Raw genomic sequence first — 26,172 nt, 5'->3', positions numbered from 1 at the left:
CCACGTACACTGTAGCAGACTGATGAACCAGAGTCACCTGAAAGCTTTTAATTCGAATTTGCCATTAGCTACCAAAAAACAAGTCTACCGTCCGGAGCCTATCTTCAGCCACACTGACATCACCATCCAATTTAGAAACTATTGTACCACTGTAAGCTCAGCACTGGATGGCTGAAACTACATGTAACTTGGCTTATTCACCAAGTGTTGAAGAACGTAATAATCAATTACCAATTAGCTATTACTCTCACAAGTATAGAAGCCAATGATGAAGCCAATTATGATTGCGTAACCAGTGGTACATCTCTAAATATACTTATTTTCCTCTTGTCAAACACTGAAAACTTTATCGCTGCTCAGCGAAAGTGTTGCGAACTAGCGTGTTTGCTTGCGTGAGTGTATAATAGGTGGGGGAGGAAACGTAGGCACCCCCCCGATGATGATTTATTTTCTGTATCATGACACAGATAAATGACCACCCACACTCAGATTAACAGATTACATCTCTGTATTTATTTTCATCAGAACACAATTTTAATAATTTTAGCAGTATTTTCATACCTTTGAAAAGATTATGACTCGTGAGATAGTTTTATAAATTATTTCATCAAAGTTGTTTGTAAAAAATTAAAGAAGTTACTGAACTAAATCATCTATAACATTGCAATATACCGGTTATATAATAATCATTTTAATAATTATAGTGATATTTCTATATGACTTTTAACTTTTCTTTTTAAACATTGCTTTTTCTCATACGCCAACGCAGCTTTCTGGTAGTGAGTGTGCAATTCAGAGGATAGTCAAAATGGTTAAACCACCTCCCTTTCAGAACAGATCTCAGTAGAAACCCATCCAGTCATTTCAGACACTTATGAAAGAAAAACTGGCCCAAAAAAGAAAGGAAGAAAAAAAAAGAAAAGAAAAAGGTGCTGACTCAAAAAAAAAAAAAAAAAAAAAATGCAAGAAAACTTGAAAATCTGAGAGATGTTGCTCAGCATTCTCATAACATATTTACACCAGACTGAGGTTCAGGGCTGCATAGGTCCACAGGATTCAGAGAGAGGGAGAGAGAGAAGAATGTTGTACCTCTCCAAATGATAGATAGATAGATAGATAGATAGATAGATAGATAGATAGATAGATAGATAGATAGATAGATAGATAGATAGATAGATAGATAGATAGATAGTTGACTTCCCCAGAGAGAAATGAAATCGTCACAGCAGCCAGATACATTCAAATACAAATACAAATACAAATGACAACAGGTACATGAACACAGCAGCTCAGATGAATAAGCAGTAAGACTAGTGAATGGATAAGTGGGGATATTGATTGATGGTCCAGTTCTAAATATGGTACAGATGAAGGCATAAAGTGCTGAAGAGTAAGAACGTCCAGGTACAGTCAATGCTGTAGTGTGCAAAGAACAACACGATTGTAATAATAAATAAAAAGGTAGATCCAGGTTCAAAAGGAGTCCGAAGATATTCAAGTGATCAGATATATTTAAGTGTTCTGGTAATCTTGATGTGCAAAGAGCAGAGTGTTAAGAATAAACAATAAAGATAAGCTTAGTTTAGAAGCAGTTCAATATCAGCGGGCCTGGCAACAGCTGATGAAGGCAACGCGTGAGAGACTATACTTCCATAGTAGGAAATTAGACATAAACAAGTTTTGAGCATAAAGCACATCTTTTTATGTGTTATTGTAGTCCTGGATGGTAAAGATTAACAGGCAACTGTTAACATTCTGTCCAGTGGGGCCACTTGACTCATATGCAAACACCAAATGTAATAATTATAATACTGTAACAGCCCTGTGATGGACTGGCAACCTGTCCAGGGTGTTTCCCGCCTTTCGCCCTATGAGCGCTGGGATAGGCTCCAGCACCCCCCGTGACCCTAATCAGGATAAGCGGCTTAGATAATGAGTGAGTGAGTGAGTAATACTGTAACAGCAAGAGGGAAAATGTCTCCATTTATACCCTTAGCCTTAGTGGTGATGATCATTAGACATTTATGATGATAAGAGTCTGTGGGGTTTTGTGGATTCTGCAGATATTATTTAATGTTAACATTCTGGCCCATTCTACCATAAAAATGTTCTCAGGGCCTTTGCCTCTACAAATTCAGATGGGATAATATATACAAGAGACTTGAAGATGGTATATGTTAGTGAGATAAAATCTGGTTTACTAAGTGTTGATGGATTCAGGAATGGATGAATGAAGTTCTGTTAGTGTGAGCTGTTTATGGCATTTGATGAATGATGTAATGAAATGTAGAGGCTTACTTTTCCACAGGTCACAAAATCCATGTAATTACACGCAGTGTTAACATCTGCTTGTCTTCATAGTTTTGACTGCCAGCCCAACTGAATTAGGGGGATTTCATAATACATTGTTCTCAATTTATTTAATCTTATTATTATATTTTTTTAGCAGTGACTTGGCCTCCACTGACAAAACAAGCAAAATCCCCTATAATGTGTCACAGTAATGATGTTTGTTTATTAGAGACAGGGGATTTTTTATTTAATGAATATCAAATGCAAACTATCAGGGCACAGATTAAAGCTAGTTAGGAGAGCACTGGGCTGCTGAACACCACGTTCCAAGTGTTGTTGGTTTTTTTTTTCTTCTTTATTTTCAAGCTGTGTTACTCATGCTGCACAGAGAGGTCCTGAAATTCAGGACTTCTACATCATAAACACTTGGTTGCACCATGACAGTGAGTAAAAACCGACATTGACAAGACTTAACAAGTCTTAACACCTTGCATGATATTATTCAGCAAAAACACCTTTATTGTATTGTAAGACTGTAAGATTTGCAAGTGGGCAAGCATCTGATAAACCGTAGAGTTATTTTAGATAATATATATACACATTATATATATGTATATAATGTGTGTGTATATATTTGTGTATATATATACATACATACATACATACACACACACACACACACACATATATATATATATATATATATATATATATATATATATAAAACCAAAGTTCTGGACAGAGTCTATGATTGTGTATGTGTAAATAAAAACAAATTTACCCATGCACGCATAATTTAGACATACAAAGTGTGGAGAGGGCATTTTAAATGTAATTTCCACAGTTAACCATTCCCCATTCCCAGCCCCCGACAGTCCCTTTTTTTAGATCACTGATGTTAAACCAGTGGAATAAGAAAGCAAAATAAAATTTGGGAAAATAAATAAATAAATAAAAACTAGAGGTCTTGAGCTACCTCAATGCCTCCCAGCAGCAAAGTTAATCAAACAAAGTAAGTGAAATGACTAACATGACGTCATGAATCATACATTAAGTATGTGTCTCTACGTCATGAACAGAAATTGTTTCTTTGCGTAACAAGATCACGTTTTTGTTGTTCATTCATTTTAAACAGCAGTTTTCAATGAAACAAGTGCATATGTTATGCATTATTTTGACACTGATAGACATGTTACGATTAGCTGAAATAAAGCTCAGTTTTTAAATGATGCGTAAGATAACAGGATACCATAATGCCGTTATCGCTTTCATTCTTAAGGCATCTTAATCGTCGATTTTCAATCAATGACACGTATATTCAGGAGAGGATTGTGCTGTACTTGTTTATAAAGTCCATGCACATTAATTAAATAAGACTCTCAGTTGTAGACAGAAGTTGAGAGTCGTAGCCAAAGAAACTTTAATTTCTGGAGGTGGTCAGGTATCCTGCCATGTGCTGCTGTCTGCTTGTCTGCTCCACACGGGAGTATGGTTCGCTCTACTGGCAGATTTCCCATACTACAGGTATTCCCATTGACTCACATTATATTTTGATATCATATTATATTGATTTTTTTTTTATGGATGAGGGATTCATCACCCACATCTGTAAACTTTATGACATAATCGCGTACACGTAAGGCACAAACCTACCAAATTTGGTGTACATAGTGGTTACCGTTTTGGAGTTATAGCTGTGGGGAACTATATGAAATCATGATATTTTAGCACAGGTGAGCTTTTGATCCAGGTAACTCTCAAATTATGGGAGACATCCATAAGCCCTGTGCAATTTGATTAAAAGACCCCTAGGGCTACGTCCAGGAACAAGTTTGACATTCTCTAGACCTACAGCCTAGGGTGCTTATTGCTTTAAAAAGTACCTTCAAAAAAAGTACCTTCCTGACATGACATGCTTCCTGACTTGCCTATCAATTTTGGTGCAAATCAGACCTATATTTCTATGAGTTTGGCCTGGGAGAAAAAAGGGAAGGATAAAAAAAGAAAAAAAAGCTGACCGTATTGCATTCTGGGAAGCATAAAAAAGCAAAAACGCTACAACAACAACAGCGAACTTAAAAAAATGTACATTCTGGTTTAGTGTGATCCGGGCTCACAGTAGTTGGGGGGGATGGGGGTTAGACAATGGTGACACTGGCAGCGACCTGGACTGTCTCTTCTCGTGTGTGATTCTTCAGCAGGTCTTTCATAAACTGCTCCAATGCCGCAAAGTACCCCTGGCACTTCCAAGTATCATTGTGGGTCCCTTCTGGGAAGGTGGCCAGATGTTTAGTCTGCGATGGAGACAGCTCGTAGAGCTGCCTCATCATTACAGGGGGTACGATTTTATCTGACAAGCCTGAGATAAAAAGGGAGGGCATTTGACACAGCACCACCTGTCTGTAGGACAAGAACTTGTTTTTATAGAACCAAGGTGGCAAATACCTCATGGGGAAGAAAGGGAAGAGGGTGGCAGCCATATGTGGGATACTTAAGAATGTGTTCTCCACCATGATGGCAGCCACACGGTGAGGGTTGACCGAGGCTAGCCGAATGGCCACCGCGCCTCCCAGAGATCTACCAAACAACACTATCTTGGTCTTGTCGATGTCGGGTCGGGTCATGATGTAGTCCAGCGTTGCCTCGGCATCTTTGTAGAGTCCCTCCTCGCTGGGCTCGCCATCGCTTTTCCCGTAACCGCGATAATCCACGAGGACCACATTGGATTTCAGGTTGACCGACATGAGCCGAGCATTGGGCACACGGTGACCAATGTTCCCTGCGTTGCCATGGAAATACAGGATGGTGGGGGCGGTGGTGGGGTTGTCGCCCGTGTAGCGGAGCAGGATGAGATTAAGCCGCACCCCGTCTTTGGTGCGCACGTACACATTCTCGTGAGGGACTCCCGTCGGCATGGGAACATACAGGCGAGAGGATGAAGGCAGGTCAGGGACATAAAGCAGTGCATCCTGGATCATGTAAAGGATTCCAAGAATAGAGCAACAGCCAGCAATAGCCAGGATGAGACCTCGAAGTAGGAAATGTTTGTACTGACAGAACTTGAGGATAAAAGTCAACAGGAAGATTCGGCACACTCCCCAGGACCAAGAGCCCACGGTCAGCACACACCGCTCAAGAGCCCCCCACAATCTCCATGACTTCTCCATGACAACCAGACTGACTCCTATCTCACTGTGCAAGCACTCTGAAAACAGACAGACAAATAGCATGTTAAATATGGGTAAGGGAGAGATGGAGGGAGAGAGAAATGTAAGTGGAATGTCACTATGTTCCGGTAACTTCCCGAACAGAAAAGGAAAAGGTGACAGTGAATGTACAATTTCATATTAGCAGACTCCATACATAGAAAAAATGATTGTGCTTTCCAGTAAATCGGTTGTCCCGAAAAGCATTCCTCCTATACGAGGTAAACGGTTTATGACAACATTTCATGAAATAAAACAAATAAAACAAAGTCACGCCAAAACATAGTGGTCGTCTTGGTTCACAGATTTACAGAGCTCTCTATTTTAATAGAATCATTCACATTTTGAGGATAACACGCAACTGCTGTGGATAACCAGCTACGGCAACAAAATGAAAGCAGCTACGTTGGCTAATGTGGCCCTGTCTTGCTAACTAGCTGACTACAATACGCTTTATCTACTGGATAGCAAGCAATTTCTTGACAGCTAGCAGTGCTTGCTAAGGTTACCAAGTCAACAGACCCACACCAGAGACAGGCAGAGAAGGAAACTTTGACGTTAGGTTAAGTTGACACACAATTACAAATGTTTCATGATTCAACTGTACATCAGCAGATACAAAAGCAGTACACGTCCTCCTTCTTTCAGTAAGCTACCTACTGAAATAGTCTGTTCGAGAGGTAAAACGAATAGCTTCGTTCTTTTTGTTATCATCGCTAGCTAAACTAGCCGTGCTATCTTGTGTCGCTTTTCTGAAATTCCGGGTAGATACCGTCCCAACCGACGGACTGCTTATTTAGACTTTGTATACATTTGTCTTTTTGTCTTGCCAGTTCTATGAAGGATAAAACAGTTTTGTCATTTGAAAAGGATATGAACCCATCCACAAGTACACACTAGTCTGTGTTTGGGCATGCATAGACGGCATTCAGATGTGTACCGGAAACGACATTTTTACACGAACACCATGTCCAAAGCTCTCATGCTCGTAGATTTAGGTTCTTGCTCCTTCGTTCACTGAATCGAATTGTCATTGTCATTCTGGGCACCCGTAATACATTATAGTCTATCAGTACATTCGCCTGGGCTTGTTTGTACGGGGAGTGTTTTGTGCATCACATTATTTCTCATTGTGCAAGCTGTTAATACTGTTTTCCACCAAAGAAGAACAGAGGTATTGTTCCGCATGATGTTCTCGCACCAACCACGTACACTGTAGCACAGTGATGAACCAGAGTCACCTGAAAGCGTTTAATTCGAATTTGCCATCAGCTACCAAAAAACAAGTCTACCGTCCGGGGCCTATCTTCAGTCCCACTGACATTACCATCCAATTTAGAAACTATTGTACCACTGTAAACTCAGCATTGGATGGCTGAAACTACATGTAACTTGGCTTATTCAAGTGTTGAAGAACGTAATAATCAATTACCATTGAGCTATTACTCTCACAAGTATAAAAGCCAATGATGAAGCCAATTATGATTGCGTAACCAGTGGTACATCTCTAAATATACTTATTTTCCTCTTGTCAAACACTGAAAACTTTATCGCTGCTCAGCGAAAGTGTTGCGAACTAGCGTGTTTGCTTGCTTTGCTTGAGTGGGTGAATAATAGGTGGGGGAGGAAACGTAGGCACCCCCCCATGATGATTTATTTTCTGTATCATGACACAGATAAATGACCACCCACACTCAGATTAACAGATTACATCTCTGTATTTATTTTCATCAGAACACAATTTTAATAATTTTAGCAGTATTTTCATACCTTTGAAAAGATCATGACTCGTGAGATAGTTTTATAAATTATTTCATCAAAGTTGTTTGTAAAAAATTAAAGAAGTTACTGAACTAAATCATCTATAATATTACAATATACCGGTAATATAATAATCATTTTAATAATTATAATCATAATGATATTTCTATATGACTTTTTAACTTTTTTTTAATCATTGCTTTTTCACATACACCAACGCAGCTTTCTGGTGGTGAATGTGTTGATTCAGAGGATAGTCAAAATGGTTAAACCACCTCCCTTTCAGAACAGATCTCAGTAGAAACCCATCCAGTCATTTCAGACACTTATAAAAGAAACTGAAAAACTGGCCCAAAAAAAAAGAAAGGAAGAAAAAAAGAGAGAAAGAAACGAAAAGAAAAGAAAAAGATGCCAATTCAAGAAAAAAAGAAAAAGAAAAAAAATGCAAGAAAACCTGAAAATCAGAGACGGACGTTGCTCAGCATTCTCATAACATATTTACACCAGACTGAGGTTCAGGGCTGCATAGGTCCACAGGATTCAGAGAGAGGGAGAGAGAGAAGAATGTTGTACCTCTCCAAATGAAAGCAATGCATGAGAGACTATACTTTACATGGTTGATTTCATAGTAGGAAATTAGACATAAACAAGTTTCAAGCATAAAGCACATCTTTTTATGTGTTATTGTAGTGCTGATTGGTAAAGATTAGCAGGCAACTGTTAACATTCTGTCCAGTGGGTCCACTTGACTCACATGCAAACACCCAGTGTAATAATTATAATAATAATGTAACAGCAAGAGGGAAAATGTCTCCATTTATACCCTTAGCCTTAGTGGAGATGATCATTAGATTTTTATGATGATAAGAATCTGTGAGGCTTTGTGGATTCTGCAGATATTATTTAATGGTCAATTCTGGCCCATTCTACCATAAAAATGTTCTCAGGGCCTTTGCCTCTACAAATTCAGATGGGATAATATATACAAGAGACTTGAAGATGGTATATGTTAGTGAGATAAAATCTGGTTTACTAAGTGTTGATGGATTCAGGAGTGAATGAATGAAGTTCTGTTAGTGTGAGCTGTTTATGGCATTTGATGAATGATGTAATGAAATGTAGAGGCTTGCTTTTCCACAGGTCACACAATCCATGTAATTACACATAGTGTTAACATCTGCTTGTCTTCATAGTTTTGCCTGCCCGTACAATTGAATTCTGAGGATTTCATAACACATTTTTCTCAGTTGCTTTAATCTCATCATTATATTTTTTAACAGTGCCTTGGCCTCCATTGATAAAACAAACAAACAAACAAACAAAAAAAATCCCCCAAAGTTTTATAATGATGTGTTGATATTTGTTTTGTGGAGACAGGAGATTTTTTTTTAAATGAAGATCAAAATGCAAACTTTCAGGGCACAGAGTAAAGCTAGTTAAAAGTTTCCATTAGTGCTATTCATCGTGGTCATGTCCAGTCCTCTGTGCTTATCGTGTCCACACGTTGTTCTTACTCCTGCTCCAAAATTATTCTCTTCTTACCCCCCCCCCCTCTCCTCCTCTCTTTTTTCTTACATACACATCAAGCTACGGGACATGTTTATAACAATGTATGATGTTTTCTGTGATGTGTGCTCGGGGCTTCGGGGGAATGCAGCTGCCAGGGGAGGTGAAAAAGTTTCTACTCACTGTCCTGTTCACGATGGGTCGTGATGACAAACTAGATGTAATGAGATCTCAGGTGGGGTATTTCTCGATAATAACCATCGTAATTATTCATTAACTAGTGTCCAGGGTATTTATAAACCTTAATGTTATCCCCATAAGCCCAGCTGCCCTCTTACCGGGTCTCTACCATGTCCTCAGCATTGTCGCTCTCTCGTCACTCACATCTCACCTCTGTTTAACCACAAATCTCCGTTTCACCGTCTAAACTGCTCTCCCTTGCATTGTGGTGCTATAGTGGCTTTGAAAATGGTTTGAAAATATTCTGTTGTAAAAGTGCAGCAGTAGTTTGAGCATACTAAGTGTCGTACGCTGTATTAAAAGAGCAGGTAGCTATTATCCTCAAAGGGTACAAGTTTTAGATGAGAGAACTGAATTACTCATGTTAAATGTAGCCCTCAGTGCAAATATAAAAGACATAATATCAGAGCCAAGTGAATGTGGGAGAAAGATCAGACAGATCTCACTTCTATCTGACTTAATCACCCAATACATACTGCACTTCAACCGAAAAGTTCAGTTCAGTTTCAGAGAACATTACATTTCAATTTAACCAGTTTTACTCTTAATCACTTCAATGGGGTTTTTACCTTTTATTATTTTTTTTTTTGCTAAGCTGAACTTTGTTTCCCAAAATATATTGACTCTCTCCAGGCAATCCTAGTTTTAATCCCGGTGAACCAGTATAAATGTAGGAGTCACTTTTTTGTTTCTGACACTCCAAAAGGTTGCCCTGTACTGAGAAACTGATTATAGATTTTTCCATCCAGTGCTCTCATCTCATCTTTTACACAAAAACAAACAACAAACAAACAAACAAACAAGACAGGTCCAAAAGCAAAACCAACCCTGTGGTGAAAAAGTTTTTTTCCCTTTTTTTTTTTTTTGCCAAGCATTCTCAGAGCGTAAATTGGGAAGCTGATCTTGACGCCAGCTTTTTAAAAGATTGGCAAACCAATTTGGCAACACAGCATGTCATCCAAAACTGGCAAATGTCCACCCATGTTCACATTATGCTGAGGTCACACACATTAGTTCATTTGAATTTTAAGAATTGGCTTCAACATGAATTCCGAAAACATGGGCTTGTCACAAACATGCACGGATTAACTTAGAACATGAAAGACACACATATGATATGAAAACAGAAATCTGGGCATGACTAAAAAGAATGACTAATTCTCTGTACTAAGTTCACTCGCCATAACTACTTAAGACGTACATCCTTACTTAAAAGGAAAAATGTAATAGTTTGTTTTGCTGCACATTTATGTAATATCATCTCAGTACGGAAAGAGTCAGAAGTGAGGGGTGTTCTTGTCCGTTTTCTGACGGTTAGTGAACTGCTCCTTTTTGGACGGAGGCTTACGCGACCTTTCATTCTGCATCACACGACCCGCACACTCCATCGCACTCACTTCTGTACGACTGGATTCGTTTGTGCCCACCACGTCATTATTAAGATCTGAGAACCAATCAAATCGCCTCTTACCACTTTGCTCCACAGTGGAGCTCACCCGTAGGAAATAGAGCGAAAAAAAAAAGAAATGTAATGCAAGCCCTTATTGTCTCCTTTCCCTTCCTCTCAGTGAACTCAGACGCCAATCACTCCTCTGCCATGTCTTTTGGCCACGGTTACCAGGGCCCTGTTGATTCTCCTGGAACTCAGTGAAAGAACTCCAGATATGGCAAAGGGTGTAAACCGGTGCAAACCACATAATTAATATTGAACTGAGTGTTTGAGTGTATATACATACATATATATGTGTATATATATACATATACATATACACACACACACACACACATATATATATAAAACTTCTGAATTTGTGAATCAGCACATGCAGATGTGGTGTTGTATGAATGTGTTGAATGTGTATATGTGTAAGTAATGAGTAAGCCCTTTACAGTGAGTATAATTTATGAATTTTGAAGCAAAGCAGTAAAAAAACGATGGTTGGGCACTCTCTCTCTCTCTTCTTTTTTTTTTTTTTACGTCATCAACTCTATATGAATTTCTCACTGGCTCAGTTCACACTGTAGATGCAGAGGTGGGAGGCATTTTAAAACTGAATTCGGTTTCAAACTCAGTGCTCTATGAATGTGTTGTGTTCAGATCATTTTGATTTATTAAAAAATAAAATAGGCCTTGTAGTCTAAACATTGATAATAACATGCAGTTATAGAATATAGAATAGAGAATATCTATATAAATATACTACTAAAGATGGACATTGCATTTTTTTTGTAGGTCCAATGGACATATAGAAGAGAAATCTTTTGTATAGAATTGGACAGCAAACGATATTTCAGGGGTTTCAGTGTCGGCAAAGGCCCTTTTAAATTCTATTCCCAGCACTTTAGTTCATGACTTTGGGGTTCATAAGTACCTGGGGACCTCATAAAGCAATCGACCTAGTGCCCCAGGAAATGACATCACATTGGAAACAAAAGATCAGGACATGCAGTCAAAGTGGGAGTACAGTGTTAAAGGGGGGACTCCGAACCTGGGGATCAGCTGAGGATTCAAATGTTGTTGGACTAGGTAGATTTGAGGATTCAAATGTATCATGTTTATAGGCGCCATAGAATACCTCATGATGGCTAGAGCAGCATTAAAAGATTTCTAAGATAGTTTTGTGATTATGAGCATAAACTAGAGGGAACTTCACACTCTCTCTCTCACACACACACGCACGCACGCACACACACACACGCACACACAGACACACACGCGCGTGCACACACAAACATTTTGATTTTGATACTGTACATATAACCTATTTAGTGTCCCATCCCTTTCTTTCTACACAAAGACCCATAAAGAAAAGAAAAGAATTAAAAAAAAAATTCAGGGAGAGGATCCTGTAGTTGTCTAGTGCAACAAAAATCCAAACCATAAACACAGTGTAAAAAACGTGGTGCGAGAGAACTCCGCTCTAGAGTGGCCTCTTTCAACAAAGGCTGTTTTTTTTTTTTTTTGTCCCTTGTTCTTGATTTGTTTTGTTTTGTTTTTGTTTTTTCTGTCCAGTTTTGTCCAGTCTGTTCATCTGCTTTATCTGTTTACGTGTTTGTTTGTCTGATTGTTTTACGTGTCCACAGTGTCGTCCTGTGCCGCACTACACATCCCAGAAAGCATTGCAGTTTACGACGGGGCCGAGCGCCGACTGCTCACTCTCCTCGACCGCTCGTTTTTTTCTCCGTCACTCCTCGTTGGAGGCGTTCTCCTCCAAGGGGGAGATGGTGGTGAGATTGAGCCCTGTCGCGTTGTGTGACGCTGTGAGAGTTGCGACAGTGTGCAGCAGCACCAGAACCAGCAGGCAGAGTTTGAGCCTGCTGTTACACAGTCTGGAGGCTGCCGAGGAGGTGAGGGAGGTGCGGTGCTGACATGACGGATGAGTCCGTTTGAGAGTCCCTTTGGAGCTGTTATCTGGCCTGATATCCCATCGAACGTCGCAGCACTCTGCTTCTGCCTCCGGACGCACATCATCCAGGAGCCCTGGGACAGGACGCACACACATTATTACCAAGCAAGTCACTGCTAATAACCGCACTATTACTATTACACTGGACAAAGTCTGCTTTGAGACGTGTCTGTAACAGGGTGGACCAGTATCAATTACAGATGTATCAGTGCCTCTGCTCTCAGTGTCATTTAACTCTGCAACTGACAGATGTTCTTTTGAATGCTGCAGATGCTGAGAGACATAGAGCAACATCACTCGCTAATACTACGTCGCTGTGCATGACAATACAATTACTATTACATGGGACATAGTCTGCTTTAAGAAGAAATTATAACAGGGTGGACTAATATCAGTATGTATCAATGCCTCTGTTCTCAGTGTCATTTAACTTTGCAGCTGACAAGTGTTCTTCTGAATGCTGTGGAAACTAAAAGACATGGAATAACATTAGCTGCTAATACTACTTCACACGCCTTTCCACTGGCTCAGTTCCAGTAATATTGATTATTTCTTTTAAATTCACAGCTTCTAATGTGTCAACGTTAGGTGAAAAATATAGGAGAGTATGAGAGGAGAGAAAGAGACCCAAGGTTGTGGATCAGTGTTAGATTGGGTAATGACTGTGGAGTTTGCCTTAAGTCTGGAGAGTGAAAGCGATTAGACAGCATGTAATTACACTCTGAGGTTCAGCTGAAAATCCCCATTCAGTGGAGGTCAGTCACATCACTGCCTACGGAGGAGACAGTGTATTCCTTTACATGCAGCATTCAGGATTCATCAACGCGGATTATCTGGGAGAAACGGTCAGGGTTTCTGTGTTTCCAAACACCAAGACTTCCATGTATTCACAAAGCTTACCGCTGCAGTCTTCAGAAAATCATATTTCCTCCACATGCCTTCTGACTGTGACACAATTAGCCTAACCATTTATCACCTACCATGTTTGACATGCTGATGTTGTTTCAAAAACCGTCTGTAACCATAGTTGCTTCTGTTATGATGAAACAATTACTACCTGGGCAGCAATGGTTCAGTGGTTTTGGACTCTGAACCAGCACCTCAGAGGTTATTAGCTCTAGTCCGAGGCATCTCATCTAGGGAAGTGGACCTGGTACCAGAGGACTGCTGGTTCCAGTGTCTCTGACCTTTGACTGACTCTGACCAATCAGATAACCCCAAACTGAACCAGGCTATGGTCTTAAAAAAGAGCGAGTCTGCTCAATGGCCTTAGCATGGTTAAAAAAAAAAGCTAATATTTTAGGTTTTGATTAAGAGATACAAGAAAGCTCTTTCATGAACTGTGATTACTAAGTTAATGTAATGAGAGAGAAAGAGATTGACAGAAACAGACAGAAGGGAAAACGTTGTATGTCAGCTGGGGCTCGCAGTTCACATTCTGACCACCAGGTAGCGCCAGTTATACAATTTCACACAAAGCCAAATCTGGGTATGTAAGGTGCCATGTGCAGCACTGTAACCAATCTGCCAGTTCACAAAGGAGGAGAGAAAGAGAGAGAGAGAGAGAAAGAGAGAGAGAGAGAGAGAGAGCATCAGAAGAGACTGATGCTTTCTTTTGTTGTAGGGATGGTTGCCCTGCTCACCTGTGCATATAAAACTAGGGCTTCCTCCGTATATGAGCTCATCGTTGTCGGGCAGTATGAAGGGACACCTCTGTTGGACCTCCAGGCAGTACTGCCTGCATGGGATCCTGTTGGTGCAGTGCATCTGCGTGGTCTGGAAGTACTGGGAACACAGCCAGGGTTTGTAGACAGTCTGCAGAGAGAGAGAGAGAGAGAGAGAGAAGAAGAAGAAGAGAGAGCACAGGGTGAGTGACTGAAAATCTGGGTGTCCATGCCCACTGATTACATCACTGGTGCCATGGAAACGGTCATCACCTAATCCCTCAAACCCACGCACCGTAGCAACCCTGCAACACCCCCCCCCCCCCCCCCCCCCCCCGTCACAAACTCTTTCCTTTTTCCCCTTTCCCAAAAGGTCTCCATTCTTTACCACCTATGCTCTTTAGAAAAAAAAGCATTTTCAAAAGCTGACATCAAGGCACCACGACCGGTAATAACCATTTTCATAACCAGTCAACTACACACAGTTTGAAAAATCGATAGACCAGGAAGAAACGTTTTGCAATCCTGAAGTCATACAACTCAAGCCGTACTCAAATGTCACTGCATGTCACTGAGAGCTTGAAGTGGTTTTTGTTCTTCAGTCTTCTGTTTTCTAAACTTCAGTAGCTTTGTCAAATATATGACGTTTTCTCAGGCAGCACATGAATGACTGCCTAGAGATCATAAATATGGCTATGACCAAAACAATGAGCATTTGTGTCATAACTGTATCACTGACGGGGTAAGGGAGATGGTTAGCGTCTGGGACTGACAACCAATGCCTTTGTCGCGGTCTCCTTCATGAACACAGGTCATATTTTCAATCATATGAAAAATCAATTTCATACAAAAAAAAACCAAATCCAGGCAAAGTATTATCCTATGCCCACAGTCTGGCCCTTAAGACCTCAGGAATATTTTGAGATATTTTTAATGTACTATGAATTTCAATCTGCCCATTAAAACACAGAGAGGTAGAGAAAGAGAGAGAGAAAGAAAAGAAAGAAAGAAAGACCTTAAATGTTCCCTCTGGAAGTTTCCTTTGAGCCTAGCGCGCTGTCGTCACCAGCCCTAAGAGTGCTGATGAATGAACTTTAATGTTCTAATGGAAGGTTTTATCAGATAGACCAGTGTGTGATTCCTCTGTGGGATGTGATTTCTCTTAAGGCAGTCCCAGTTAACTGACTCTAATTCATCACTCTCCGCTCATATGGCTAATGGAGCTGCTAGTTCACACTTCTACCAAAATACTGATTTCCATTCAATTCATCTCATTCTCTCGCTCTGTCTTTCTTTATCTCAGTCAACCCTCAGTCAAAATACACCCTCTCCCCTTCACTCTCATTCTCCATCAGTGACCGGATGTGGTCGCATGACAAGTTTGCAGTTACGATATGTAGCTATCACCTGCTGGAGAGGCAGGTCCCCGGTTTGCTCCCAAACAACTACTGTAATTATGAGCGCGATGAATCACTGCTTCATCTTAAGCGCACCGTCTTGCCTGACTGCGCCGCAAACGGTCGTACATCATGTCTTGTCTCCGCGGAGATGAAATATTTATGCGATGTCGGCTTCACCCTCGCACGGACTCTTTAAAAAGCACATTTCCTTTCTCAGGCCTCCCAATCCGCTCCCGTTCCATTCTTCTCCAAGCGCTTATTCGATTTTCTCAGCGCTAACCTCTCTGCGGGCGTTTTGCTAATGCCTGCTCAGCCTTCTGACACATGTGAAAAGCAGACATTAGCAGACAAAGACAGATCACAGAGGGGAAAGGACAAAAGCCTCCTATCTCCACTCTAGGTCAACCCAGGCAGTGCTAATCAGCATTCAAGGCAGACCGCAGATCTCCCCAATTGAAATCAGACCTCAAGTCCAGAGTTATCTGAGGACATTATGGTAATACCTACCCCCCCCTCCCCCCAGCAGAGTTAATCCTGTTTGTCAACATTAGTGAGAGAGAGAGAGAGAGAGAGCGAGAGAGAGAGAGAGAAACATGTATCTAATGTAGCATTTCCACAAATTCATTCACCCTAAACAGTCCCTGATTAAAAAGAGTTCAGCATATGTTTTGTTGACATGTATGTACAGAAGCTTTCCATGGGAAGGCTCACACTGTGCGAGGGAGAAAAGCTATGTGAATATTCCTCCTGTATGACTGACACTTCTCAGAGGAGGAGGATTCGGTGAGTCTGTGTCCCCTGTCAGCAACCTGGATGATCACAAAAGAGCATTATACAACACCTCTCTGGTCTGGTCCTGCACACACACACACACACACACACACATTCTATTTTGGATTTTGAGACATACACACACACACACACACACACACACACATACACAGACAGACAGACATACATACACACGCACACACACACAGACACAAACACAGCCACCCTCATACATAAACAAGACATTTACTTCCAAACACAGAGATGCAGGAATGTCACTTTCTCTCTTTCTCTCTCTCTCTCTCTCTAACACACACACACACACACACACACAAAGTCTTGCAGAAGGTCAGCGGTTTTATCAGTTGAAGTTAGTACATTGTGACATTCTTTCTGAGCTCATTTGCGACGCCACGCATCGGGCAGGGTGGAGCGGAGGTAGCAGGAGGAGAGGAGAGGCTAATTCCCAAACACCTGCTGAGATAGGTCCTAACAGTGTGGAAAGGCATTCAGCCATCAATGCGTGAATGTCACATCCTTCATTTGGGTGTTTAATCTGTGTCATAATCACTGATATTCCCTATCCACACACCCCATTGGCTGTCTACCCCTTCCCTCTATCTGACATATTAATCTCTGTTCATGCACCTCGGTGATAAGGAAAATGTTGAGACATATAGTACTGACAGATGAGAATACTGAATATGTATCTGTTCATATGTACACACTAACAATATCTCAAAGATAACAGCAGACACACACATATGTGCATGCATGTTCTCTTACACAAATACCTCACCAGCCAATCACACTCACACAGTCGTTTTCTGTATTCACAGGGATAGTCTGTCTTGCACTTTCAGCGTGAACAGCACTCTGACTACAGCACGGACATACCCAAACACACGCGCGCGCACACACACACACACAGTCTGTCCTGTTCTTGTAGAATGCTCCAGTGGAGAGCCTATCTGTTTGTCTGTCTTTTTGTCTATCTATCGATCTATCTATCTATCTATCTATCTATCTATCTATCTATCTATCTGTCTGTCTGTCTGTCTATCTATCTATCGTGGCTATGGTGGGAGTGTCCACTAGGTGGCGGTAGCGTGCGTTGTGCCGAGGTTAAAGAGATTCTCTCACTCAGCAGTAGCTCAGTCACTCTAACAATGTCAGTGCTGCTTTTGTCCTCTGCACTGCAGGATGCTTTGAGCCATATATCATATATTCCAGAGCAAACATCGCCTTAAACACCGCCGTAAACATCGGGCTCAGTCCACCGCTCGCCCTGGACCGCACTACTTTAGCCCTTTCAATTTACAATCTAACGCATTTACTCAGCACGCCGGACCTCTAACCACCGGGTTTAGCCTGCACTAAATCCGATCTTCTTAAACGGAGAAGCCCCGTGTATGTTTTTATTTATTTATTTTTTTTACCGGGGACGGTTTGCGGTGAGAAAACAGGGCAGAAAAGCAGCGGAGTCGGGGGAAGAGAGGAAAAAAAAAAATCAAGGGCAGTTTTCTAGCGGGGTGTTGAGACTGCGGCCGGCTGTCTGACTGAGGCTGGTGTGCTCTCATTAGTATGAAGAGCGCTGGGAGTGCAGGCAGAGGAGCTGCGCTGTCTCTGCCCTACTTACACCGGCACTCAGCAGCCTCTACCCAGAGACCTACAGGCTCGCCCAGGCCTGCCCCTGCCTCCACCACCGCCTCCCCACACACATGATGAATGGCCACACTACAGCAGTAATGAGAGAAAGAGAGAGAGAGAGGGAGGGAGGGGAAAAAGAGATACCATTCACTGTTATATAAGCCATCTTTTTGGACTCTTTCTTTCTCCTCTCTCTCTCTCTCTCTCTCCCTCTCCCCCCCCCCCTCTCTCTCTCTCTCTCCCTCCCTCCCTCTCTCTCTCTCTCTCTCTCTCTCCCTCTCTCTCTCTCTCTCTCTCTCTCCCTCTCTCTCTCTCTCTCTCTCTCTCTCTCTCTCTCCCTCCCTCTCTCTCTCCCTCTCTCTCTCCCTCTCTCTCTCTCTCTCTCCCTCTCTCTCTCTCGGAGCGTTTGTACCTCTCTTGGCGTTCTCAGGCTCTGCTGTTCTGGAGGATTGCATTATTCCATTATGAGAACCCTAATGACATTGGAATTGACGGAAGGCCTTTCTACAGCCTTTCCATCCTCTGGTTTTTGGGGGTTTTTTTTTACCCGCTTGAAGCTTTCCATTGGCTTGTTACCGCTTGGTCTTTGATGTTTTATTAGTCTCTTCCTTTAACCTGCTGAAAAGTGGTTTTTAACTTCTCACACATTCTTCATGTAACATTCTTCACTCCTCCATTTCTGTGTAAGGATAACAGCTGTTCTACATTAAGAGGCACTCCAGGTCACGGAAGTAAGAAAAAGAAAGAGGGAGAGTCCGAGGAGCTCCGAAGCGCTTCTGTCCAAACAACGCAGCCATAATATCAAACCTGTTTCATAAAGGAGAGACTAAGTCACCGCCCCACCCAGCGGGCAGATCACACTTACTCAAGCCTCAAGCGGATATGAGAGGGGCAGAGGTGGGGAGCTGGTGACTGCTCCCCTGGGTGCCTTGGAAGTAAACAAACGCCCGCTCCGCAGGAGAGCCCTTGGAACGCTCACCACTCCCTTGGCGAGTGCATTACCCCGACGCCTGCGGTCAATGGGTCCCACTGCAATTTTTGTCCCAAAGGACTGCAGCAAATCGACCACGTGACCACGGTCGATTGAATCAATGGGACAAGAGATGAGAAATGAAACAAACAAGAGGGCCAGACCCTCTAGACCACAGTAGCAGCCAGCCAATGACCTTAACCTAACAAACCACAAATAGAGAGCCCAAAAGTCATCCCTATAAGGTCAAACTAAACCCGCTGGCCTTGAAAAGGGACAAGATGCAAGACACAATGGTAATATCCACGAGAAGAAATTCACCCTGCGGCAAGGCTCCGTTAAAACAAATGCACTGGTTGAACAAATGCACTGGCTGAATTTGTCAAACTGTTAGAGTCTACGAAAAGGAGAAAGCACAAAAACTATAGAGTTCAGACTGTTTGAAGTCGTGAAGGTTTTAAAAACGACTCGACACCCACAGATTTGGCTTTAAATAATGTATTAAACAAACCTTGTCCTTTCAACAGGTAAAATGACCGAGACCAGTTAAAGCATGCATTTAAGGTGCTTGAGATGAAAAGGGTTCGGCGTAAACAGTTTTCCAAGCAAACATCACAGATTATCACAGCCTGCCTTTGTATCCCATACAAATAAAAGGCCAGTTCAGCTGGAGGTGTTACTGCTTCACAGAACACCAGCTAATTAAACTGAGGAACCAAGCACGGAATGCATTTCCCCAGCAACAAACGCTAAATATCCGCTCTTTAACACGACATAGCATTCTGATTAACAAGGGAGACTGATGGACATTTTAAGCTTACTATTCCACCACCTTAAGGCACAAACATTTACATAAAGATATAGGTGCATATTAAATCTTTCTGGAAAATTCTGCAAAATGTTGATTTCTTGATCCTTTTATTCGTTAAAATATTGCGTAGTCCATATTTAGACGCTTCCAGTGGTCAGAGAAAAAAAAAATCTCCAATGCTTTCCAGTTGTCAATCAAGACGAGGAAAACAGGGGTTGTCACAATCAAAGCATCACTTTCAGGCAGAGAGAGACAACAGGCACATCATCTTCAGATCTGAAGTGTGTAAGGACAAAGACTCAGAGCTCCTGAGGATCTCTATGGATCAATGTGACTGATCATCTTTACACTGCCTATGGCACGGAGATAAATGACTGACTCATCCTACTCTCTGCTGTCTAAGGAGATACTGAACACTCATTACCAACCTATATAAATATATTTTATTATAAGTATAAGGAAAATATATACATACATATATATATATATATATATATATATATATATATATATATATATATATATGAAATGATTACCCCCGTATTTATTGTTAAATACGGTAACAGTCGTAGCAGGCAAAGGTTACAAAAAATATTTCAATGAAAAGCCACAAACACACACACAGACACACAAACACACAAAAGCCACAGACACAAGAGAAAAAAACAGAAGGAGAATTTATGATTTATTAATGTCATAAAACCTTGGGGGGAACTTCCTAAATGCACCACGGTAACCGAGCACATCCATCCAGAGTTTCTGAGGTAATGTGAGGAACTGGGAGCCTTAAGCAGCGTGGCTATGCAGGCTTACAGAGAAAAATGGAAGGGAGGCCCTAATACAGCAGTTTGTCAGGACGCTGTATCGATACAGCCGGCAGCCTGGCCCTAAGAGAAACGTCAGTCAGAGAAACGTGAAGTAAAGAACAATGGGGAGAATGAAGAATGCAGTCAAGTCAAAGCTCTTCCTGAGAGGAGCCCTCTCCCATGAGCTAGAAGACAAACAACCACTAACGGCACGATTCAGTTCGTTCATACAGACACAGGGTTGAATGCTTGTGTGTTAGCTAAGGGCACCTTTAAACATGACTGTTTATGTGTGTGTGTGTGTGTGCGTGTGTTTCTGTGTGTTTAGGAAAATGTCTAGAGATGACAACGCAGACAGCAAAAGCAAACAAGAAACAGATGAAAAAAAGTAAAAGAGGGATTAGGAAAGATGTCTGGAAAGAATAGTTTGACCTGCGGTAGAAGACCTAATCATCCGACCCCCTTCTGGTTCCTTCAGTCAGTCGTTTAATGAAAACCCTTTAATATGGCATGTTCATACCATGTAAATATCATTACCCACAGACAGGCTTCATTACATGCTGCGGAGCTTATTAAATATTAAAACACAGCTCAAGCCATATCATCTCCAGTTTAATCACACCAAAGTCTTATCAACTGGGAGTCAATGAGATGGCCCCGCAAACACACACACACACAAAAAAAAACACTCTTTAAAAGAACTGCGGCACAAAATGTTACGAGACATCGTTAGAACACCAAGAACGGGTTAAGAGTTGATCTGGTGTTAAAATAGGACATGGAATATGTGTGTTTGTGTGCGTACTGTACCTTCGGGATGGAATAACTGCTTTCTCCGCCAATGAAGCAAAAAGAGGAAAAAAAAGAAAAAGAAATAGAGACAGGTCTACAAAACAGAATGCTCTATTTTTTTTTGTCCTTATCAAGAGGCCTTTCACTGTTATGTTTTCAGAAGTCTGTTCCATTTTCTGCATCCTATTACCCAAGGGAGAGACTTATTTCCTTAACTTTAAAGTCTGTCATCCAGAGGACTACTGGAAATGTCCTACACTTGACACACCACGACACTTTCCCTCTGATAAGGGCATATTAAGTGCTGTGTGTGTGTGTGTGTGTGTGTGTGTTTGTGATCTAGGTTACATATGCTGATTAAAATATTGAGAGGCAAAACGACTCCATCTGTAGATTTCTGTTCTATTCAAACACTGGCTGGTGACACCGCAGCCCAGTTCAATAAAGCTATAATATGTCAAGATTCCAGTCAGCCCTGTGCGTTGCAGTACAATGGGAATCAATACGTGGACAGGCTTTCAAATGACAAGATAAGAGAAAAACACGAGGAGATTAGGGCTAGACCAGAGCGAGGGCTGCAGAGCAGGAGGACAGCGAGAAAGAGAGGTGGGTGGGAGGGATGGGTGTTTGAGGGGAACATTTACAGAAAAAAAAAAAAAAAGTATGAAAAATGTGCGGGCTGATGGTTCATTACTGGCTCTTTCTCGCTCTCTCTCAGCAAGACTGCATCACGGTACAGTAATGATCTACAGGGCATCTCTCTCTCTCTGTGACTGGTCTTTGCAACTCAGTGTTATTAAAGCCAAACATGTTCCACACCACAGAGGCCTTGTGTAAAGACAACATACACATACAAATATAAAAACACACACATAGGGGGGCAGAAGAGAGACAGAGAGAGAGAGGGAGGGAGAGACAGAGGAACGCAAAATAATGAAAGACTGAACAAAAAAAATGAAACACTGTAATTAAAAAGGAATCTACAAATATCAACAACAACAATAACAATAATAACAACAACAACAACAACAATAATAATAATTATGATTATGATTATTATTATTATTATTATTGTTATTATTATTAATATAATTTCTTAAAGGCATTAAGACACCTTAAAATAAGTGGTTTTAAAAAGATGAGTCCAATCGATTTTGAAAGAGGTCAAATACTGGGCACCAGATTGGAAGTGAAAGAGCAGAGTTCTATAAGGAGGACTGTGTCAACAAAAATACAAGTGAAAAAGAAAAAAAAAAAAAAGTGCACAGGAAATGGTGATTGCACGCTGAAGATTTCTGACAGGGATACTCGGAGACTTGAGCTACAGTTCTTAAAAAAAACTCGAAACAATAGCTTCACAGATGACCATAAAACTGAGACTTCGTCACTAATATATGAGGTAAGAAGTGCCTGTAAGATAAACTCATGTCAGTCAGACAGGCTAAATCACAACTGTGCACAACTTGGTGCACAAAAAAACCAGACCTCTGAACAGTGGAGGATGGCTTTATAATCTGATGAGCTGTCTTTTGCCCTGTTGCCTACATCTGGATAGGTCTGAGTTTGGAGAAACAAGAACTTTCACCCAAACTGCCTGTTCAAAACAGTTAAACACGTGGTGGATCTGCTATGAAATGACCACCCAACTCATGTGGTTACTGGGTCTGACTATTACTCTGTGAAGTGGAATTAGGACTGAGCAATAGGAAAGTACTTTACTGGACCGGGTCAACCATATGATGCTTAAGATGATACATCCACCATCAAACACATGACTAAGTGGATTCATGAGTGGTTGCAAAAACAAGATGAAGTCAAGGACCTTCACAAATCTCTACCAAACAAACAACAATTTTAAATATAACTGAATGTTTGTTGCATTAGATTTTTACTTCCTTCCATCTCTCACTAAATTGGAGGTTTTTTTCCTCCTGAAGAATGGCCCACTAGCCCCCAGTGTACTCTGAAGCTATTCTGAAAGCAATGGATGAACCAGCTCCATGCTTGGTAAGGAATATTCACAAAATTTTTGTATAGGTTGTTTTGTCTGACCCAGTAGAAATGGTTTCAGTGTGGCTTTGGAACCATACTGTTCACATTAGGGGTCGAACGAGTACCGTTCAGTCCGATAACTGGAATTAATATTCGTCTTTCTCCCGATTATCGGAATGGCCGTTTTGACTGGTACGCTTGCAGAATCAAGAAAAAAGAAAACTGCCTTTTTTGTGGTGCATGCGCTCTTCTGACATAACTACTGCTCTTTGACAGATATAATTTTTTAGTCCCGCCTGCAGCCTTATCAGAATGATTGAAACAATGACGAGTAAACAGCCAATCAACACTGTTCTCTGTGACTGCAAGCGAAATGCGTGAAACAGATAGACCGGGATAAGCATTTTGCCTCTTCACCCAAATAGAAACGTAAAATGAGCATGTTCTCTCTGACGTATGAATTACAAATAGGGGCCACCATTCCCTGCTCTCCCTGTGGTTTTTAGTTGAAGTTTGTCGCTGTTGGTGCTCCATGAATTAAATGACCTCACTCGATTTATCAATCAAAACTCATACTCTTGTCTGATTTGCTTCTGTTCTGCCGTCAAAGCCACAACACTTGAACTAGTGGAGAAATATGCACATCTTTCTGTCAGTCGCCGGCCGCCTTAACTGCTACCGGTATTAATCGGTATCGTTATTGGTCCCGGGAGAAAAAAAAAAAAACCTATATCAGTCGACTCGTTGTTCACATGCAAGGTAAAACAGCCTCTGTTGGTTTATGCTGTATCTGCAATTTCAGATCATAACGTTAGTGATATATTCTGACAACTTGGGGATAGCTGGGTTGAATCTCAAATTTGACACTGAGCATTAAATGCATTTGTGACAGTAGAAAGAACCACACTTATTATTCTCATACACTACACAGGCTCATTCACCACACATGAGTGGTCTTCGTAATCCTTGTGAAAAGAAAGAATGAAAAAGAGGCTAACACCATAGCTAATGAGAGTCATTTCATTTGGTTTTTATACAGCTCTAAGCCTTTTTGAAGAATATACTAATACAGAATGATGCAAAATATAGCCTTCGTGAGTCACTCAGTGGTGGAACAAGGGTATTCTATGAAGTTGCATTCAGTGATATAATTTTGGGTTGTACTTGAGGTAGGAATCCGACTGATGCACTGATTGTAAGTCACTTTGGCTAAAAGCGTCTGCTAAATGCTAAATTGTAAATTGTTCCTGTCACAAAAGTAGCTCATTTTCGTAACTGGGCAGGTTGCTATGGTAACTTAAAGCCAACACCTAACCTTCTCCTGTATCAGGTTAAAGTGAACTGGATGCCTCTGAACACACATAAACCTCACCTCTCGATCAATCAGAATTCGGAAAGATCGTGTCAACTTGTCATGAAAATCCTGGTGAACTTGGTACTTTCATGACTGGTTAAAGGTAACATGTTCTATAATTTATTTATATCAATAATTGTCACAGGCAGAATGAAGAACCAAAATTTGTACATAGTTTAAAAAATGTGAAAATGTGCACTGTTCTAGTATGTTTGTGCACAACATACAAATTTTTGCAAAAATTTGCATGTTTGGAATGTAGTTCACTGCTATTGTTAAAATACTATTTTGTGTATATAATGTTTAGACAGCAGAGAGGGATCTCTCTGGAGTGAGTTTCATTTCTTCTTTGCATTTATTTTTTCTGTTCCCTACAAAGAAAAGCCTCAGCTATTTCTCAGTTTCATTTCTATGTCAGCGCAAGATCAAGGACAACGGTATACATGTAGTCTCTTTTTTTTATCATTATTATTATTTTTTGCTTTGTATAAGGCATTTATATTTGGTCTTTATCTCCTGCCGTGAACATACATACAGACAGTACTGATTAAGTCTAGAAGAATAAAAGAAAGTGGCCTAAAACAAGCAAAATGCTGTTAAATTCATGATCATGATCATGGTTATTCATCAGATTTACTGAATCGCCTTCACATATGATTACATAACAAACAAGATTATGAGAATAATAGGTCAGATAATGTAAATGTCCTCATTAGAATTCACCCATTTAGGTCTACGTGGCCAGACATTTTTTTTCCCCAAGCATTTCTAAGCATCTAGCTTTGGCACCTGTGACATACTACTTTTAGCATTTATAACCAGTTAGACTCACCTCAGCATTTACTTTTTAGTATTTATAATGAAATTATGCCTTCTAATTTTCACTTTGAGCCCAAATACATGATCGTAATATTCTCTTTTTTAGCAATCACACTATTAAGATCTACCCATTTTTGTGAAAGGGTACGTAGCAGGTAACTCGCCACATCCTGAGATTGGCACGTGGTATACCAGTCAGTTAAGTGGGGATGTTTCATGGAGCACAGAGCAAATAAAATCTAATGTTAGCTGGATCGAGTTCTCCAAGTAATCAAAGCCAAAGTAAATTCAGTTCAAAACAGAAATTCAAAGTTAGTAGGGCTAACTTAATCCAGGTTTAAAAGACCTGCTACTGCTACTTAACACTTGTGAAATTCGTTTCTTGCTCTTTTGTTCACATATTACATCTTTTGTATTAAGACTCAACAGACAATTTACAGGGGGCTGGGAGCACAGCTTTTATATCTAAAGCATTGCTAAGATTTCAATTAACCTGCTACTGAGCAATTTTGGTTAGTTAGATCCATTGACAAAGTAATTTAACATTTAATCAAATTTAACTATTAATCAAAGCCACCTTATGAAAAGTGATTAGCAGGAAACTAGCCATATCAGATCAAATTTAGTAACAGTAGTTTATACGACTGAAAAATCCCACTTTAGGAAACACATTCTGCAAAAGGCTTGAACTAGATCATGGCTTGAACTAGTGTTACAACTCAGACAGTAAA

The 26,172-nt window shown here is 40.8% G+C and overlaps 2 protein-coding genes across 2 annotated transcripts in view; both read right to left on the bottom strand.

Annotated features, from left to right (window-relative positions):
* Window positions 1-4,424: 4,424 nt before the first annotated feature.
* LOC115823170 (protein ABHD13-like) lies at window positions 4,425-5,459 on the bottom strand. Its single transcript, XM_030787199.1, has one exon. It carries the CDS (start codon window positions 5,457-5,459, stop codon window positions 4,431-4,433), a length of 1,029 nt encoding a protein of 342 aa, XP_030643059.1. The 3' UTR covers window positions 4,425-4,430.
* Window positions 5,460-12,190: 6,731 nt separating this feature from the next.
* nalf1b (NALCN channel auxiliary factor 1b) overlaps window positions 12,191-26,172 on the bottom strand; it is a 66,655-nt gene continuing 52,673 nt past the window's right edge. The window contains exons 2-3 of the mRNA XM_030787282.1: window positions 14,056-14,227; window positions 12,191-12,486 (exon numbers count right to left, since the gene is read on the bottom strand). Coding sequence (XP_030643142.1) covers window positions 12,191-12,486; window positions 14,056-14,227 — 468 coding nt within the window. The remainder of the gene's footprint in view (window positions 12,487-14,055; window positions 14,228-26,172) is intronic.

The sequence above is a fragment of the Chanos chanos genome, chromosome 10 (genome assembly GCF_902362185.1).
Source record: "Chanos chanos chromosome 10, fChaCha1.1, whole genome shotgun sequence".
NCBI classification, from domain to species: domain Eukaryota; kingdom Metazoa; phylum Chordata; class Actinopteri; order Gonorynchiformes; family Chanidae; genus Chanos; species Chanos chanos.
The sequence above is the reverse complement of the archived record's forward strand: the minus strand, read 5'-3'. Positions and strand labels throughout refer to the sequence as shown.

Excerpts from the sequence above, each read along its gene's own strand:
- LOC115823170 (XM_030787199.1), bottom strand. The coding sequence starts at position 5,459 with ATGGAGAAGTCATGGAGATTGTGGGGGGCTCTTGAGCGGTGTGTGCTG.